We start from the raw sequence: 19,414 nt of genomic DNA, 5'->3' as shown, positions 1-19,414 counted from the left end.
TCATATTCAAAGTTTCCTGAGTTTGTGTAATTAATGTGTACAATTGCATACTTGAGAATATTTTCTTCTTAAAATCGAACAAGATGAGCAAGGGGGACCATATTTAAATATATCTTTTGGTATTAATGCTATGCCGTATTTTATTCTATTTTGTTTCATGCATATATTAGAAGGATATGTACTAACTCTTTATATTTTTTTCTGTTATGCATTTCTGCCTGTTAATCTTCATTTCAGAAGACTCAAAACAATACCAAACTAGTGAAATAACCCCAGCATACCCAGAATCAAGATACACTTCAGACTACTTTATCAGTAAGTAAACAGTTAAACTGGATTCAATTGTTCTCCAGAGAGCACAAATGTTTTCAAAGAACATACTGTATTCTTTACAGGGAGATGGGTACGATAGAACATGCTTAATACTCCCAATAGTCAAGTGTATTTAATAGAGGATAAGACCTCTTGCTTTCTTAGTAGACCTACAACTGCCTTGTTGGAAAAAAAGTTGTATTGTGCTTTATAATTGGGCCTCTAACTGTTTTCATAACCAGGTAATGCAGACAGCATGCCACCCATTACTTACACTGTCTCCTCATCTTAGCATAAAGCAGCCTGTCTAGTAAGAGTTTCTGATAAATAAGGGACTTTAAAGGTGTATTATATATCCTTGTTCTGACACATTTCAATGAATAGGGCTTGTGCTGAACATAAAAACAAAAAGCTATGATATTTGTTGACCTAAACAGCATACAGGGAGACTGAAGATACTTAATGCTTGAACTTGCCCTGTTTAGCTGGATATAGCAAAAAAAAAAACACATTTCTCATGATAAAAAAAGTATGTTTAGCACATGCCCATAATAAGTAAGTATGTTTAGCACATGCCCATAATAAGTAAGTATGTTTAGCACATTCAACACATAATAAACAAGGAGGTGTACTGCCTCTTTAAAGGAGAAGCAAATGCTAAAGTTTAAAAAAAAAAACTACCCCCCTACCCTGCATAGACCCTCCTCCCCCAGCCTAAGTGTTACCCCGAGCAAATGCCCCTAAGTCTTTACTTACCCCTCTATGCAGATACTGTCCAGCGGAGTTCACAGGCGCCATCTTATTCTCTTCGGTAATCTTCGGAATGAGACCGGCATATCGGCTAATGCTCAGTTGGAACAATTCTCTTTCTCGCGACAACTGCGCATGCGCCGAAACTCTCGAAAATTGCCGGTCTCATCCCGAAAATTACCAAAGCGGCTGAACATGGTGCCCGTGAACTCCGATGCCCGAATCTGCACCGAGGGCTAAGTAATAAGTTAGGGGCATTTGCCCAGGGTAACGAGACTGCTGGGAGGAGGGAGGGGAACCTATGTAGGGTAGGGGGGTTGGGGTTTTTTAACTTTAGGATTTGCTTCTCCTTTAAGTACAGCAAATTACCAAATCAACATTATTATGCAGATAAAAACTGTTTCTTAAAACATTCTAGTACTAGATTTCAGTCTTTCTCTATGGTTAAATGGCTTCAGTCATAGTGTTATGCCTTTAACAGGACTATCATGAATGTGGTGCAGCAGTGCTTATTAAAAACAAGGGCTCTTAGCCAGTAATGGAACACAGTCTCCAGTAAGGACAATAGGAGTATTCATATGATGGCTGGACTCTGAGGAAACCCCCCACCGGCTTATCATGGGTGTTTGTGTGGGAGTGTGACATTGTAGTTGTAAATTCCAGTTAATTGGTGTAAATTCTGAATGCGTTTGTTGAAAAAAATTAATTTAGTACTGTAAAAAATGTCACTTGGTTTAATGGTTGTTTTCTGTCGGCTTTATTATTTGGAGAAGTTTATTTCTTGGTGATCATCCCTTCTTCCTAAGCATTGTTAAGGTTTTTCAAGACAGGATTCAAGTTGAAAATTAAATTATCTCTAGAACTAAAATAGGAATGTACTTTATATACATTAAAGGATAGGAATGCCAATGGACCAATTATGTAGGTCATAGTTTTCACTACAGAAATAGCATTTTCTAGGCATGATCAGACTGTAAATTGGGTGTTGTGGACTTCTGGGTAATTAACTGTTTTTCAATGCAAAAAGGGCACAGAGTGTTATTAGTTCTTTAAATATTGCTCAAACATGAACAATTACAAGTGAAACATATTCTTGCACCTTTCCTTCTTTTGTTTTCCTTCTACAAATAACTCCACCTCACTGCCCACAATGCAGGCTATGGTATAAAGAAAATCGTTTTGCCACTAATTTATTTGCATCTATTACACACTGTGAAATAAGAGTACTAAACTGAGCTTTAGTGAAACATTAAATGATGAAGGATACATTTCTGTTTTGTATGTGTATAGTTTACCCCTTCTTTTCTGTGTTCCGGTTTCGGATGTGTAGTGATAGTGTTGGTTCTGTAGCGCATACATACCTCCCAACATTTTGGAAGTAAAAAGAGGGACAAAAAATTTTTTTCCGCACGTAGTGCAGCAATTTTTTGACCACACCCCTTTCTGTGGCCACACCCCCCAATTACCATGTTTGTTTTACAAAATTTGGCAGGTTATGAAAGTTTGAAAATATTTCTCCTTATCTAAACTGTGTTTTTGTGTCTCAAAATTGTTACAAAGTATCTTATTTGTACCTGTTAGCTGTTCTGGGCTCTCTGCTAAAAGCCAATTAAGTGAGAAACTTTGTTTCTTTTTCTGGCTGTTCAGTGCAGAGAAAAGAGACTTTCCAGTACAAATGAGGGACTGTGGGTTGAGCTGTCAAAAGAGGGACTGTCCCTCCGAAAAAGGGACAGTTGGGAGGTATGGCGCATATGTTATTGGGGTTATTTATTGACGGCAACAACATTCTAGACTTTCGTTTGTGAAGGGGACCCTTATTTTTCCATACAACTAAGGGTTTGTGAAAAATTAACAAAATACTCTACTGTTTTCAGTGGATTTGTTTCTGTAAATAAAGGAGTGCATCAGCCCTCCCAAATTCAATTGGGGTACAGCTGAGTGTGCCACTCCATTAAATGGTTATCTGCTGTGTATCACTATTATTTTTTTTTTGACTGCTAGATTTCTTTTACTCTGAGACAGATCAGCATTCACCTTTCACCCTTTATTGGTAACAACATTATCTGTTTAGGCCCTGTAATAAAAAAAATGCTGTAAATACATTTATACATGTACATGTCTGCTCTTTCAAAACGCCTGTCATTTCTAGAATGCATAATAAATAATTTTTAGGGTTCCACTGAATGCAATACTTTAGTGGGATCTTCAGATAAAACATTAACTTTTAAACCTCCCCACCCCCCACCCACAGACACACACTTTTTTTTTTCCTTAAGAGCTGCTTGTTTTTGCAGGAACACGTAAAATATTAAGTCTTACACTTTGTAAAATGCCACTATCCGTGTAAAAGATTTTAGCATTCCGTGCAACAAAACACAAAATCATGTAGAATAGCTTGTTGGGCTGTTTACATTCTCATTTGAGACAAAGCAGACATAAGATACACATTGAGACATTCTCCCCCAGCTTACTAATGTAAACAAATAAATGTTAATGTCAGAGCAAGCACATTTCTTCCCGAGTTATTTGAAGATTGGAGGCCAGTGATATGTTTTCTGACAGTATGATTCAACCCGTTTATACCAAGGTGTGCTTTACATGTGTTTGTGTGTGACAGGTTATGGAATTGAACATGCACAGTGCGTTCCACCCTCTGAATTCTCTGAACCCAGCTTCATCACAGAGTCATACCAGACCCTGCATCCCATCAGCTCAGAAGAGCTCTTGTCTTTGAAATATGAGAGCGACTACCCTTTAGGACTGCTGCGTGACCCCCTGCAGCCTGAATCTCTTCAAGGCGACTACTTCACCATCAAACAGGAGGTAGTGTCTCCAGACAACATGTGCCTGGGACGCATCAGTCGTGGTAAGAATAAAGTTTATATGAACCCTTAATACGCAAGCCTTCAAAGGAATAGTCAAACTTGTGCTCTTCTAACGTCAGCATTTCAATGTTTGGAGTAATAGCTTTACCTCTGTTGGGTTGTAGGCTGGACATAGCAAATAGTTTTACAGTCATTTCTAATCCATGGCTTTCTGATGTTTGTTCCTCCACAATACCCATAAGTTCAAAAAAGTCCTAAACACAAGGCAGAAATCAGTCGTCACAATACAGAATTCGGCAATTTCAGTGTCTGTGCGCTACAAGATATTATGTTAAATCAGTCATCTGAATCATAGAGCAAGAAGCTGAACTAGGTTAGAAGTATGAGTATGTTCTGTTTTTCCATCAATACTGTTCTACAGTAAAACCATGAAACCCCCCCAGACCATGAAAGAAGTCCTCGCTAGTTTATTATCTTTTTAAAAGCCCGTGACACAGGTCTACTGTCTACAGAGGTTGATTAGAAAGTTACCATTTGGCAGCTCACTAGGGAATGGCTACTGCTTGTCAAAACATGCATTAACATATTGGCTGTAAATGTAAACCTTTTATCTTTTGGACATCAAAAAAAGGACACATGGGTGTAAGAATAACCGACAGCAAAAACTAGAGAAACCTTTTAGCAAAGTAGCCAAAAGAGACTTGAATAATGAAGCAATATTTCCTGGTACCATAACATCTAATGGTGGTGTGGACTGGCCTTATTAATCAGTTGGCTTGTGACTAAACAGGTCTGCCTGTTTATAAGAGCCCAAACAAGCCAACATATTGGTAAATCCATTGATCTGAAGGTAGTGCCAACTCCAATATAAGATCATTCAAATGGTGAACTGACTGTGTGACCTGTCCATTTAATCCATGCTTAAACAGCATTAGCCAAAAGTTAGGTACAGTTATCACTAAAGTGCATTAATCCCTAAAGATTGCTGTGCTAACACCAACTTCTTCTCTCTAGGAAAACTTGGAGGGCAGGAGTCCTTTGAAAGTATTGAGAGCCATGACAGCTGTGACCGCCTCACTCAGTCCTGGAGCAGCCAGTCCTCCTACAACAGCCTTCAACGTGTGCCATCTTATGACAGTTTTGATTCTGAGGACTACCCACCTGCTTTGCCCAGCCATAAATCCAAAGGCACTTTTAAAGACTATGTAAGGGACAGAGCAGAACTCAACAAAGACAAACCCGTCATCCCTGCTGCTGCTCTCGCTGGCTACACAGGTATGAGTTAACTTTGATGAGTTTATTTCTCTATTCTAAATCTGAAAACCTTCGCATACACCTAAATTATATAGAGCAGCATGAGATTTATAGAACCATGCAAATATAGAAATGTGGTGATAATACTGATATGAACTATGCAGTATCAATTAATATATATATTGTAAATACTTTAGCTTTTGTGTGCTGTTTTGTTGCATCCATTGCCTCCCACTCAGCATTAAACAGTTATCGTGATCTCTAGCTTTTGCAAGTTGTAAAATTGGGTCATGATCTCTCAGACTGATAAACTCTAAGTAGCTGCAGTATTGACTTCAAAAGCTGCTTTAGGTTTTCCGCCTTTCTCCTTTTAAACTTTCTTTATCTTATAAAAAAAAAAAATAAGTATCGTAGGTGTCTTTATAACAAACCAACCCAATCTTAGAACTGGAGGGCAAAACTCCTTTGTAACCAGACACCTAAGGGGGCATGTCTATTATATTGAGTAAAACAACTAAAATGCTGTAAAAAGCAGTGTAAAACAAATGGTGCATTTATCAAGGTGTGTGTTTTGTTTTATGCTGCCTGAACGCCAGTTTTAATGCCATCATCTTATATGATCACATCTTCAGGCAACACGTAATAAGTTGAAGTCAATGGGAAAAATCCAAAGTGAAAAATCCAAGCGTCAAGTAAGTTCCAGTGGAAGTCGCTCTGGAAAAAAAGCCCAAAAAAGACGCTATGGATGAGCGGTATATTTTACCATAATTTTTCAAGTGCCTGCTTACTTTTTCACTGGATTTTTGCACAGAGGCTTGCAGTTACTGAAAATCAATACTTTATAAAATCTTTATGCTGTTTTTATGCAGTGATGGGTGGTGTATTTGGCTTCTGTTTTTTTACAGAGTATGATAAATCAGCCCCTTATTGCAGTCTCTTTCATTTTCTTTCTACAGTATTACATTGACACACTGTATTCTAGGGCTTTGCTGTATTTTCTGGCATCAGACAAGCACTCCAAAATTCCAGAATGGCATCAGATGGAATTATCTTTGTCGTTTTTCCAGTGGTCTGTAATGTAATGCTACAAAATACTGGTGTTACTGTTTTAAGCTGAGGTGAACTCATGCGTGAAATGTTGCTCAACTTGGCCACTGACAGAGACTAACACTGTCTGTCTGTGTCAGTTGAGTTTCCTGGTCTCTTTCTTTCTTTCTTTCTTTCTTTCTTTCTTTCTTTCTTTCTTTCTTTCTTTCTTTCTTTCTTTCTTTCTTTTTCTTTCTTTTTCTTTCTTTTTCTTTCTTTTTCTTTCTTTTTCTTTCTTTTTCTTTCTTTTTCTTTCTTTTTCTTTCTTTCTTTTTCTTTCTTTTTCTTTCTTTCTCTCTCTCTCTCTCTCTCTCTCTCTCTCTCTCATATCGTTATTATAGATAGACATCTTCACTATTACTACTACTTTTTTTTTTTTTTTTTTACATTAAATGGGCAATGTTCACTTATATTCAACAAGAGCTAAATGCATAGGGCATGTGTTAAAGAAGCATTCATGTCCAATTAAAATCTATTTCACTTTTTTAATTTAAACCATAAAACACACACTGAATATTTTTTTTTTACTCTTGCTACCTTCCCTCATTAAGATAGTTTAAATAGCTTTCACTGATTTACAAGCAAGCCCGTGCTGCCAAATGGAGCCTGTGTTTCAAATTTACAGAAAACTGATGGCTCCACTATACAGCTAGTTAGAACAGTGACTGATAATTTATATTCATTTTCTCATTGCATTCTCCCACAAAACAAAGTTCCTTCTAAAAACGAAGGAGTTGGACTCCGTTTTAAAAGTACTTTGTTGCCTGTTTAGTGGGAGGAACAAAGATGTAGCATTATACAGGTTACATCATAGGAGGGATTAATGTCCAGTTATAGGCCCCAGATTTTGTGGAATCTGATAGGGCACCTCGTAGTAAAATCAAACTTATCAGTGGTGTCCAATCAAAAGCCCTTTTGCTGCATCTACAAAAAGCCAAATGGTGCCTGGTTGTGTTACATTTAAATAGCTTTTCATTCATTTTTATTTTAAAATTGCTGTCCTTCCAAAAAGTATTTATTTTTATACTACCCTTTTTTTGTGCCACTTTTTAAAAAGAGTTATATAAAAGTTGTATGGGACACTGCAAAGAAAATGCGCTCACTGAAGACAGGATCTGGATTGTTTGACCAAACCCTGCATTTCAACTTTAATGTAGAAAGAATGACCTAAAATGAGCATAGCTTTGGGGTTGAGTATAGACACATGACTTATTCAAAGGGCCAAATAGCTGTGGTCCATTCCCTGATGAGCAGATCTGAATGAAACTATGCAGCTGCCGTGGACTTTGTAAGAGAATCTGGGAACTAGGTAAGCAGATTTAAAGGGGCAACACTGTTTTAGTGCAAGCTATAATGGAGGCAAGGCAGGCAGTATCACTCAGTGCTTCTCTTTTACACCAATGGGAAGTGATTTGTGGCTGTTAGTGGGTCTTTTGACTGCCCTACAGATAGCCAGGATGGAAACGTTGCATGATTTAAGTGCAAAGGTTACGGTATATGATTTACAGTCAAACTTCTCTTGTAAGGTTACTGTTTGTTGTTGAAAAGACCATGTTTAAAGTGGGTTTGCATTCTCTGCAAGCTTTTGTAGGAACTGGGTACAGAATTATATTTGATCTCTTCCTACAATTATTTCTTGTGCCTAAACTGACTTTATATACCCTTTTTTCAGTACAGCCTTTTTATCTTGTTTTAGGGATTTATGAGATCAGCTCTGTAAGTGCAGGTCTGGAATGGCCATAAAAAGCCTGTTTTCGTTTTCAAATAGCTGAGCCTTTTTATTTTGCTGACTTCTGAATCACATGCTTCTGTGCAGTTAATGAAAGATGATGATCTCTGACGCATGTGTGGTCTGTACATTTGTAGCTACAACTTAACTCTTTACCCATCATATGGCCTCTGCTCATTGCTTGTGGCCTCTTGTTTCATGGTAAAGACGGTTTTAATTTTCTCACTCTGGCAGGACATGTTCCATACAATATTTTGAAGAAGCTGTTCTGTTACTTGCACTAAGGGTTGTCTTAGATTTGAGGTTGTATATAATTTGCATTAGGTAAATTTGTTCATTTAGGGCTACAGGCAGACTTGTATTTTCAAGACAAGAATAAAAAATTCCATGCAGTCTAACCACATATGGATACAACCCTCGAGGACAAATCTTTTTCCTAAACAAAGCAAATGTAGATGCATACACACTACATTAACATACTATCCTGTCCTACAAATATGTATACAATTAAGACATATGCTTAATCCTTGCAAAGCGGAGAGTAAGCAATAGGTTTCACTGTATGTTGGTGGCACATATTAAAAATGGGCCCCAGGGTCTCGCCAAAAACATCAAAGATTATGTTTTAAAATGGTATCTTGAGAAAGATCTGTGTCTCAGACTGAAATGTCAGTAATCTGTTATGTATAGTAAGACCCCAAAGGAGTACTTTAATATGTTATTGTTATGTTGACTTAGCATCGGGAGTAATGAACTGAAGTACAGTATTTTTTTAATATTGTTTGCTCATTAAAGTAGTAAGCCATAACCTTCCTTAAAGTCATGGTGCTTTTAGTGATGGCTGCAGCAAAGTAAAGTAACCACATTAACCCTATTAAAGGGAAGGACTTTTACATGAACGTTTAATAAGTTATAGAAACAGTTCTTCTAAGCATCTTTTCACTTAGTCATCATTATTTATACAATATGTTTTGTTGTGGTTTTTTAACTTATATTCCTATTCTGGCATTTTCCAGCCTACAGCTAAAATCGCTGTCTGGTTGTTTGGGATCACTTATCCCTGCAACAAAACAGACTGACTGACTGTGAGGTTTCATTTTGATTGTTCTTAAATTGATTGTATCAATTCTCGCCTCTTCAGTTCATCTTCCAGTCTGATTTCAAGACTGCTACATGGGTGCTGGAGAAATGATCCCCTAGCATTTCAGTCCAAGTAAAGCGTACTGTATGTATACACATGATTGTTCATATCTGCACTCTACTATTCGTCCTATTCTCAACCTTCTAAATTGCAATTTGAAAACTCACATTATCTAAACCAATGCCATCTACCTATGCATTGGGCCATAGCTTGGGTATGTAAAGACATCTTTTGTGTATAGACCAGATGACTGTTGGGTGTTTTCGTTGGAAACTTGCTTCATGTTAAACTAAGACCCATTCTTATTGTAAATGCTATGCCTTGTCAACCAGAAGATGTGGTACAGCACCAAGTATCAGCCTAGCAAAGGAAATGTTCAAAATTACACCCAGCCCCCAATATTGTAACCAGAACATTTGGACAAATTTTATGTCCTTTTTTCCCATCACAACCTGACCATAAACAGAATTTTTAACGATTTGACTATTATTAACTGCAGTTATTATTAAGCATACGTGCAAATGGTCTTTTTTATGAGTTATTACTAAAGAGCCAGTAACAATAGTAAAGTTTTCATTTCTACTGACATGCTAAATTATCTGTTAGCTGTTTCACAGGGATCCATTGCTCTCTGTGTTTAGTTGCTGTCAACTTGATTTATTGTAACACAACTCAGTTTGTTCACACACTCTAACCAAGTTTCTGATTATAGTAATATTTTCAAGCCAAGGATTAGTCTGCTTTCTGAAAATGTACAATATTCTGGGTTGCAGCAGGTATTACATATACAGGTATTGTAATTTTCAGTTGGTTTTGGACTTGTAGAATCTCAATGCCTGACATTAGGACCCAAGCCTAAACTTATGTTATATGATGCAAACACAATGGCTCTGTCTTAGTGATGCAGAATGAACCACAGTTACTTCTAGATATGCAGTGAGCCATGTGACAAGGCCACAATTCCTTGTGTGTGCTGATGCAATGTGCTAAACACTTGTTATCACTATTATTAACATCATTGCATTATTTATTTTATACTTTGCATTCATTTCCTCAGTTGCCACAGAATGATAAGTTAAAGACGACTCTGGTAATGAAGGAGTTATTCATGCATGCTAAGCTAGTAGATATCTTCAAAAAACATTTTTTAACTTAGACAGAAAAAGGCGTCTTGAGCCTGAGAATGTTCCGTTCCCTGTACACTCATGAGGCCTGCGGTCATGGCACAGAACAGCTGTGGCCTGGAATATGGAGCCAAAAGTGTGCACAGGTCACAATGCGCTTCACTCATTTTAAACTTAAGTGAATATGACATCCACTGAGCATTTGGTACAAACGCAATATGTTTAACATTGAATGGGGACATATTTAACTCACTCTTGTCTTTTTTCTTCCCCCTCATTCTATACAACAACATTCTGCCAACATTTCTCTTGCTGGTTTCATTAAGCCCTGCTGTGATAATCGTCTGCTACATAATAAACATTTTATCTTGCTTTTCAAAGGACCAGACAGTGTTGTGAGCTAGACATATAGGAAACTTTGGGACAGAATAGTGTACTGTCTTTAGGTTATTTTTAATCAAGAGTTCCCTAACCCCTCCCTTGCACCACCAAGTGTCTGAATGGGGAGACATATTTTCCCAATGAGGTTGCCACATTCCTAACATGTGACAAATTTAATCACCCCACTGCACTTTCTGACATGACCAGCCTTTACCAAAACAGAGGCTTTATTGTGAACAGGAATAGCATGTGAGTAGCATTGACTGGGCATAGACTTTGAACCCTGTTGAGGGCATGTGTCACTGGGATGGAGTGAAGTACACAAGTGGACTCTTTTCATTGGTCTTATGCATGTCTGTAGGCCTTGGATAAGAAACCAATGTTGAGGTCATGCTTGGGAATCAGTTCTTAGACAGTGCAGTCAAATGCATAGTGCATAGTAAATTATACAATTCCTGGAGTACACACGTTTGTATATTGCTTGATGATTTGGCACAGTTTGTAAAGTAGTTGATTTTCTTTGAGAAAGAATATCTTTTTATTAGTCTGCTCCTGTTTGTCGCCTGTGTATATCAAATGTATGCTACTCTCTTTGCACAACTGTTTTTTAGAGACATTTCCCTCTAGAGAGGAGAGTTCAAATGAACTTAAAGGGCATGTAAAGGCAAACAAATAAAATACAATTTTTACTTTCTTTAATGAAAAAGAAACCTATCTCCAATATACTTTAATTAAAAAATGTGTACTGTTTTTATAAGAAACCTGCCTGTATGCAGTGAAATTTTCCCTTCATTTACTGCTGTGGATAGGAATTGTCAGATGGTCCCTAACTGCTCTGCAGGGAAACAATCATACTTATGAACAGCAGGGGGAGCCCCCATCTTACTTCCCAGCCATGCAGAACTCAAGCAGCTTTGTTTATGACGATCCCTAAGCAGCCCAGACCACACTGAGCATGTGCACAGTCTTAGTCTTTCAAAGATGTTTAACAAAGTTACAAGATGGTGACCCCCTGTAGCCAACTTTGAAAGCATAAATCATTTGTCTGATTAGGCTTGTGGTGCAGTAAGTTCATGTTTATATCTAGTATACAAAATACAGCATTTATTCTATTTTAGACGTTACATGCCCTTTAAGTATAAACCCCAGCAAGTGCTGTGACACCTTAGTGTGCTTGGTTGTGACTTTAGCAGGGCCACACTGTGAGTGATAAGGGAACCTCAAATGTGCTGGTGAGTCAGTGTGGCTTTATTTTTAGATGTATGTATCCATATAAAGTTACTTTACAGCATTTCAGCATTGTTCTAGACACCACTCACCACTTCTTTCAAAATGAAATCTGTATGCATCCGCATACCTGTAACAAGAAGAAGAGTGTTAAAATGAGTACACGCAGTGAGGCATTGGTGGTTGGGCGCTTGCCTCTGTAACATTTAAATTCTGTTGCGATATGGCTTGGAAAAAGCCTCTAACCGCACCTGCTTTTTCTCTAGCTTTAGCTAAATATATACGTGGGAGAGTTTAGACATAGCTTAGACATAGGAGGACTTGGCAGGAGACCATATGAAACCAAAAATGTAGAGATTGTTATCAAGCACTCTGATGAGTTTATAAAGGATAAGCCAATATCAGAAAGCTGCTATAACCCAGGTTTAGGAATAACTTGTAATTACTGAACTCATGTTAGAGGATTTGTCATAATTTTTTTTTTTTCATTCTTGTTTTTGTCTTAGTCGTGGCAATTTGTAAATAAAGGAAAAGTATATTAAAGGCAACCATTGACGTTTTCGTTGAATATCATATTTAGACTGATTCTCTCATTTTACTGAATAATAAATCCATCTCTGAAACTTTTTTCTACGTGGTATTATTTCAGAACATGCAAACTAAAAATCCAAAAAAAAATAGTACAGGTATGGGGTGTGTTATGTGGCAACCCCATTATCTGTACGCCATGTTTTAATTGTCATGAATATGGTATATTCAAATAAATGCAATGAATAAAAGTGATAAAATATGATCTGCAAATAGCTGTTTCTAGAAGTATCTTGGGAAGGTTTTTAACTGTATTGTGGTACAGGTTCTGTGATTCTACTGTGGATAACTTATCTGTGCATTGATTACTGTTAATATTTTTGAGATATGTCTCTCAAAGCAAAGACCTTGAAATGAAAATGTATTATAACAGGAACCAGATTCACCTATCTTTCATTTCTTATTTCCTTCTAGGAAGTGGACCAATCCAGCTGTGGCAGTTTCTCCTGGAGTTGCTGACAGACAAATCGTGCCAGTCCTTTATTAGCTGGACAGGTGATGGCTGGGAATTTAAACTCTCTGATCCAGATGAGGTAGGTTATAGTGTCACGATTAATGCAGATGTTTTCCAGCCAAAACAAACCCAGAGCTTTTACTGTTACAAATTGTATGTACAAGAAAGTGTGCACAGAAAAACTTGTATAGGAAATCAGAATTCATGTCAGATGCTGGGTATGTGCACTGCCTGACATCTATAGCTCCAAACTCCTATATCTCTTGTGCATGCATCTCTTGTGTTGATGATTGCCTATTCTGGGTCACGTGCGGTGCTTCCCGTTTCTATGCCAGTAAGACATTTTCAGCAGCATTTATCAGGTATTTTGATCTTCTCTAGAAGATGCCTGTTCTGGTCTACAGAGGCCTAAAAATGCAGCTGCGGTGCACTCACAGGTGCATTCTGTGTATAACATATTTAATGCATTCATGTCAAACGAATTTCTAATTAAAGCTTTAAAATGGACCCTAAAGCAATAACGAATTATATTTTACAGGTTGCAAGACGCTGGGGCAAGAGGAAAAACAAGCCTAAAATGAACTATGAGAAGTTGAGCCGTGGACTGCGCTATTACTATGACAAAAATATCATTCACAAAACAGCAGGAAAGCGCTACGTCTACCGTTTTGTCTGCGACTTACAAAGTCTTCTTGGATATGTGCCGGAAGAACTGCACGCCATGCTTGATGTTAAACCAGACACTGATGAATAGAGTTTAGTAGATTTAAGTTTGGAGCCTAGAAAAAAAATAAGACAACCCACAAACCCCAAGCTCCAATCTCTGCGCCACTTTTTTCACTCCTGGATGTGCAGGATTTATATGAAGTCTTTCAGCGTAAAGGATATAACTGGGAAACAGACACTGCTTCCTTCATGAGTGGGCCTTGGGATAATGTTTGAAGTTGGTTACCCTGCATTACCACTGCCAAGGAAAAGCCTGGGCCTTTCCGCACCCTACTTTTTATGCAGAACAGGAAGGAGAGCAATTTGATTGCTTACTTTAGTAACCATTTTATTTCCAGATGTTGTGCCAGTATGTCATATATTTTTTTTTTCTGAATTAGTGGATTTTTTTGCTTCAGTTCTTGTTTCATGTGTAGCCAGCTTTTATCAGCAGATGCAAACTGATACCAATTGTCTGACAGACTACAAAAAAAGAAGGAAGTGTGTTAAGAAAACTAATGAAAAGCACACAAAGATTTCATAGGTCCAACAGCTACAAAGATTTTTATGACTTCATTTTGCGGAGCCATATTGCTGGAACAATTAATCAGCTTGATTCAAGCCATATCTGAGCATAGTTCTGATGTAGAGGTATTGGTTTAAGTGCTCCTTTGTGTCCACGTGGCTGAAGAGATTTTTAGAAGTGCTTCAGCTTTCTCCAGGACACAAATAGTAGTAACCAAATATATTCCTTCCCTGCATGTACCTTGAACTTCTATTTTGAGGAGCGCATCTTCAGAATATGCTCTCCTCCTTTTACTTAATTGCAGTGTTTGCTGAGCCACACCTAAATGGTTGCGCTGAAGTCCCGTACACCATGCTAAACATTCCCAGAATGTATTTTTTACAGATAAGAGAATTATATGCGTGTATATATTTTATAAGAAACTTTTTATGAAAAGGTTGTACAGATATATTGTCAGTTGTATGTGTTCTTTTTTTTTTTTCACATAAGTGCCAAAGAGGAAGTTGATTTACATACAAACAGGAAGAGGATGGGCAGCCAACACCATTCCAGCAGTCGCAGAACACTGATGCCAGACAATACTACTGCTCAGCTAGTGTGTTAATGCTGGGATTGTGGTTCTGTGGCAGTTGGCATGCTAAGGCAACCTATCCCTGAGCTAGGACAATCTTAAAGTAGTTGATAATACCTTCAGGGATGAAATGTGCAATGAAAGCTGCAGAGGTTCATTAAGCTGACCACTTCAAACGAGTTACTCTTTTAATGAAAAGCACATTTAAAGGGAATGTATAGCTAAAGTGCCAGTTGCTCTTTTAACGTAGCTTATACTGTTACATTTCCAGCTGATGAGAAGAAATGTGCTTACTTCTAACTGGTGAAAAGCAGCCCATGAAGAAGTTGTCATTGGGCAAGCAAACATTTATACATCAGGCAGTTTATCTCACAAAAGTATGAGTGTTCGCTATAGTTTTCATTTCAGAGAACTTTAAACATACAGCATTCCTCAGCTTTGTCAGTTATACAGATAAAAATGGAGAGAAGCATGATAGATGGTTGTTCACTGTTATTCCTTCCTCCTGACAAAACTTTAGCCAATTGTCTGACACCATTGATTTTTAGGGCAGTAAAGGCTTGTCCCTTCTATAAATTATTTCTGAAAGCCTGCAGGCAAATGACAGAAAATCGTTATCCATAGAGAGCTAGAAGGACTGCATTTATGGCCATATTGCATGGAGCATAGATAAGAGTTAATTATATGAAAAGATAACAGAACAGCATTAGATGTTTGTATTCAGTTTACCAGCTCTCAGTTCAGGTCAATAACCTTTTTTTTTTTTTTGTTCACATTATCGGTATGTTTATAGTTATGAAGATTAGAAGAGTTTAACACTCATGCCTTTCAACTCAGAACACATTGGGGTTTTTAGCATTAACTTTGCTTTCAGTTTGAATAGGCAATTGCCGTGCCTTTCCCAGTGATAAAACCAAATGTCCTTTATATCTAGCACATATTTTCAACCATTCATTAAAAATGTTCTTTCTAATACGAAGTCTAATATGAAGCCTCAGGCGCTATGTAAATAGATTTTTTTTGGAAATAGTCCTTTATTTTGGAAGTTTAAATTTTAAGAAGCAATTGATGTAACAAAACAACAGTTTAGAGGTTCCTTTTTTACTTTTAATGCAGAAAGTTTTTTTCCCCCCTTCATTCTATCCGTATGGTTATATTTTCAAACCTTCACAGTGTTATTTATGTAAAGTGCCTTCTCCAAAAGACTATGGAATAGGTGACTCAATCTTTATTGGGGGGTCAGATGTCAGATGGTCCAAATCATTTTCCATTTGGTGACAAAAGGATGGACATTTCAACTGACTGAGGGCTGCTAAATACATTCCACTTGGTCTTAACCCATTTTAACTGAATATTCCTGTTACATAAAGTAAAATCTTTAATCAACCAATGGATTTGAAAGGGGCTTGTACATTCTCAGATTTATTTCTAGTTTCTGTTACAAGAAAATATTTTTATTTAAAGCACCAGTTCCTCATGCGAGTTATCAAAAAATAAACATCTTCTAATGATATCCATACAACGTTTGTTTCTTTGCTATTTGGTGTTTTGATTTCTCTTTTAATAAATATTTTTGAGTCTATATTTAACATTATCTGTATAGTGTAGGCTGGTGCTTTAAAACTCAGCTGTGCATCATTAGATAGGGAAACTGCTTAGTCTTATCACTGAAGTAAATTGATATCATGATGACACACACTGGCCAAATTTGCCCCACTGCCATTACCCACGCTAACCAATAAGAGTTTACTCGCATGTAACCAGATGAAAGATAACCAGATGAAAGATACTTGCTGATTTGTTGCAATGGTTATTGCAAAGTTATTAAATGAGCCCCACTGTTATGTTTCTTGGCAAAGTAATATTTTTCTACCAGGCTAGGGGCCACATCTTGTAGAACAGGAAAAGCAACACATTTATATCTCGTGCACACGGTCATATTTAACCTGCAGTAAAAGGACCAACTAAAATGGATCGTTTAACATTATAACCTTTATGTGGCTGTTCACACAAATGTCTGTGATTGTTGGATGGCGTTGTAAACTTGCATTCAACCTGATCAGCAGGGCAGACCATCACACCATTCCTTCATTTCTATTCCATGACGTGACACTTTTTGAACATCTGATCGAGTCAATCACTCTAAAACTCTCTTGTAATCATGCAATTCAACAGTATCAGATTCTCATGCTTCAACCTCTCACAAAGTAGCCAATGTCAATGCAGCTCAGCAATTTTGAATGCTTAAATATAAGCTACAGATCTGCATAATATGCTTCAGAACAGTTGTTGAAGATACAGTAATATAATTCCCAATTAATACATTCTCAGTTTAAGCTAGACTTCTAGTGTTACTCTTCCTTATGAGGCCAACACTTTTATTTTATTATAAAGACCACAAAAATATGCCAGTAAAACTTTTGCAATGAGAGGCAGCAATGGCTCTTTGTTATGGCCAACAGCATTAAAGTACCAAATGAATGTTGAAGTTCTAGATTATCCGATACTTTTAATCATGTAGTATTGCTGTGTTTATCTGCTCTCTTGTTGCACATGCCTTTGATCTATTGATATGAATGCAAAAAACCTTTCTGTTTTTAGACCATATTCTGTTTTACTGAGCTTTAGAAGACACCACTCAACTGTACAGTGTAGGTGTTACAAATATTGGCCAAACACAGGTTGAAATCAAGAATCCAATGGCTAAAAAGACTTGACTACCAAATTTCAAGGAAATAAACGCTAGAAAAAATGACCCAGGACATTGTTTTTGTTTTATTTGTATAAAGACTATGGCTAATATAGCACATTGTTCTAAACAAAGAGTGTTCTCCTTAACTTCTGCTGACTAAAGACAGTGCCATGGTTTCTTGGATAAGCTTAAAAAGAGTGTAAATATCTTACATTCTTTGGCATCCACCTGCTAATGATTTTCTACCGAAGATTTCCACGTAGGTACATTATTTGTCAATATTACTGCTATATTAGCTCTGGTGAATTACGATTAGCTACTGAAATCTCAACATTTAAACCTGTGTTAGTAAAAGGCATTACTTTATGATATTGCTTGTAAAGGGTTTTGGTTGTTAGTCTGCCCCTTATGGTGCTTTTCTATTTGTCTGTGTTCCCATGCAAGGAATAGCCATGCTGGAAGCTGTGATCACTTTAGATAATCACTGCAAATCTGACATCCATGATTCTTATGGTTTACAGTTGTGATGATAGGCACTTTGCTATATATTTGTATGGTTTGAGTCCTTGTTTATATGAAAAAGAGAGAAAATACTGAATCATCTCCCTCTAGGGTCTCACATTGATGTAGGGAACTAGTAGAACATGCACAGCAATAAACAGTTACAATGAATAGTCCTGTATTAGATTTGTATTGATATAAATACGAAAGACCACAACATTAAATGTATTTGGAGGATTGTACAATTAAAATGTGGTTCCTATTATTTTTATAGTGACCACAGGACTCCACAATCACTTCATAAATCTAAAAAGTAAAATCTTGCTGCTGTTGTACTACAATGGCATGATTTTGACTCTTGGAGAACGGGAGAACATACATTTGAGTTGATTGCTGCATTATTCCTGATACAACATAAGTGCATTTGTACATTTACAACTTCTTCACTATCAAATTGAAAAAGCTCTTTCTGGATAAAGGCAGAAACCTAGCCTGTTCATAAAGACCATAGACAATTACCATTTGCATATTTAAAGGCACAAGTAGGTGCAACCCCCCACATAATTCATAATTGGGCACCCCATTGTCCAGCCACCCAATCAGTAAGTTAGCCCCATGGAAAGGCTACAGTCTTTGCACAAATGATTATTTCAAATTCTATACTGCTATCCTCTGTACCAAAAATGATAGGCACAATCATTGGATTAATGCATTCAATCTATTATTATTTGAAATCACAGAATAGAAAAGTGTAGAATCTGAGTGTTGAGTGCACAGAAAAAAAAGAATAAGACCGAAATACAAAGCATGTGATCAAGGCAGTTGGACATTAATGTAAATCGCTTGCATGGCATTTTGTTGAAAGAATGTGGTGTACTCAGGAAGTTTATGTATACGGTATTGCATTGTATTTTTTGATGATAGGTTTGCCATTACTGTGAGGTTCAATGTACAGAAGTAGCCCTGGCAGGGTAAGCCTTATTTAGGTTAAACAGTTTATTTCTTGTAGCAATACATTATCTGTTGCGTGCCTTATTATAGAACAATTATCATTTAAGTGCCCTAGAATATCCCTCTGATATATAAGCTTATAAAAAAAAAAACTGATGCACATTTTGTTCTTTAGAATTAGCTCTAGTAAAGCTTTTTTTAGCTTACTATATAGGACTAAAACATATATAGAATCCAAAGCAAACGGCAGCAGTAAGTATATTTTGGGTGGCCAGCATCCTCTGGAAACATTCTCAATAACTCTTATCATTGTGCAATTGATATCATTTGGTTTGCTCCCTGATGCCAAGGGGAAGTCAGTGCCTGATTTAGAAGAAAAAAATAGTCATGGAAAAACTACTAAAACAAATCCGTAATTGGTACTGCTCAGTTGAGCAGCAATGTCATCCCAAAGAAATTTGAGGGAAAATAATATATATGTATTTATATGAGCTGCATCGGTGATTGGCAATATGCATCCATCCTGCAAATGCTAAACTAGAACTCCCATGATCCTTCAAATCACTGGTGAAAGGTGATGGAAGTTGTAGTCTTGCA

The 19,414-nt window shown here is 37.1% G+C and overlaps 1 protein-coding gene across 4 annotated transcripts in view; it reads left to right on the top strand.

Annotated features, from left to right (window-relative positions):
- Nucleotides 1–19,184, top strand: part of ets1.L (v-ets avian erythroblastosis virus E26 oncogene homolog 1 L homeolog) — a 40,518-nt gene extending 21,334 nt beyond the window's left edge. For 2 of the 4 annotated variants that reach the window (XM_018224346.2, XM_041568401.1), the window contains exons 4-8: nt 241–315; nt 3,680–3,928; nt 4,902–5,162; nt 12,832–12,950; nt 13,410–19,184. In XM_018224346.2, coding sequence (XP_018079835.1) covers nt 241–315; nt 3,680–3,928; nt 4,902–5,162; nt 12,832–12,950; nt 13,410–13,625 — 920 coding nt within the window. In that variant the 3' untranslated portion in view covers nt 13,626–19,184. 4 annotated transcript variants of the gene reach the window in all.
- Nucleotides 19,185–19,414: the final 230 nt, after the last annotated feature.

This window comes from Xenopus laevis, chromosome 7L (assembly GCF_017654675.1).
Source record: "Xenopus laevis strain J_2021 chromosome 7L, Xenopus_laevis_v10.1, whole genome shotgun sequence".
Classification (NCBI taxonomy): Eukaryota; Metazoa; Chordata; class Amphibia; order Anura; family Pipidae; genus Xenopus; species Xenopus laevis.
Note: the sequence above shows the minus strand (reverse complement) of the source record. Positions and strands in the feature narration are given on the sequence as shown.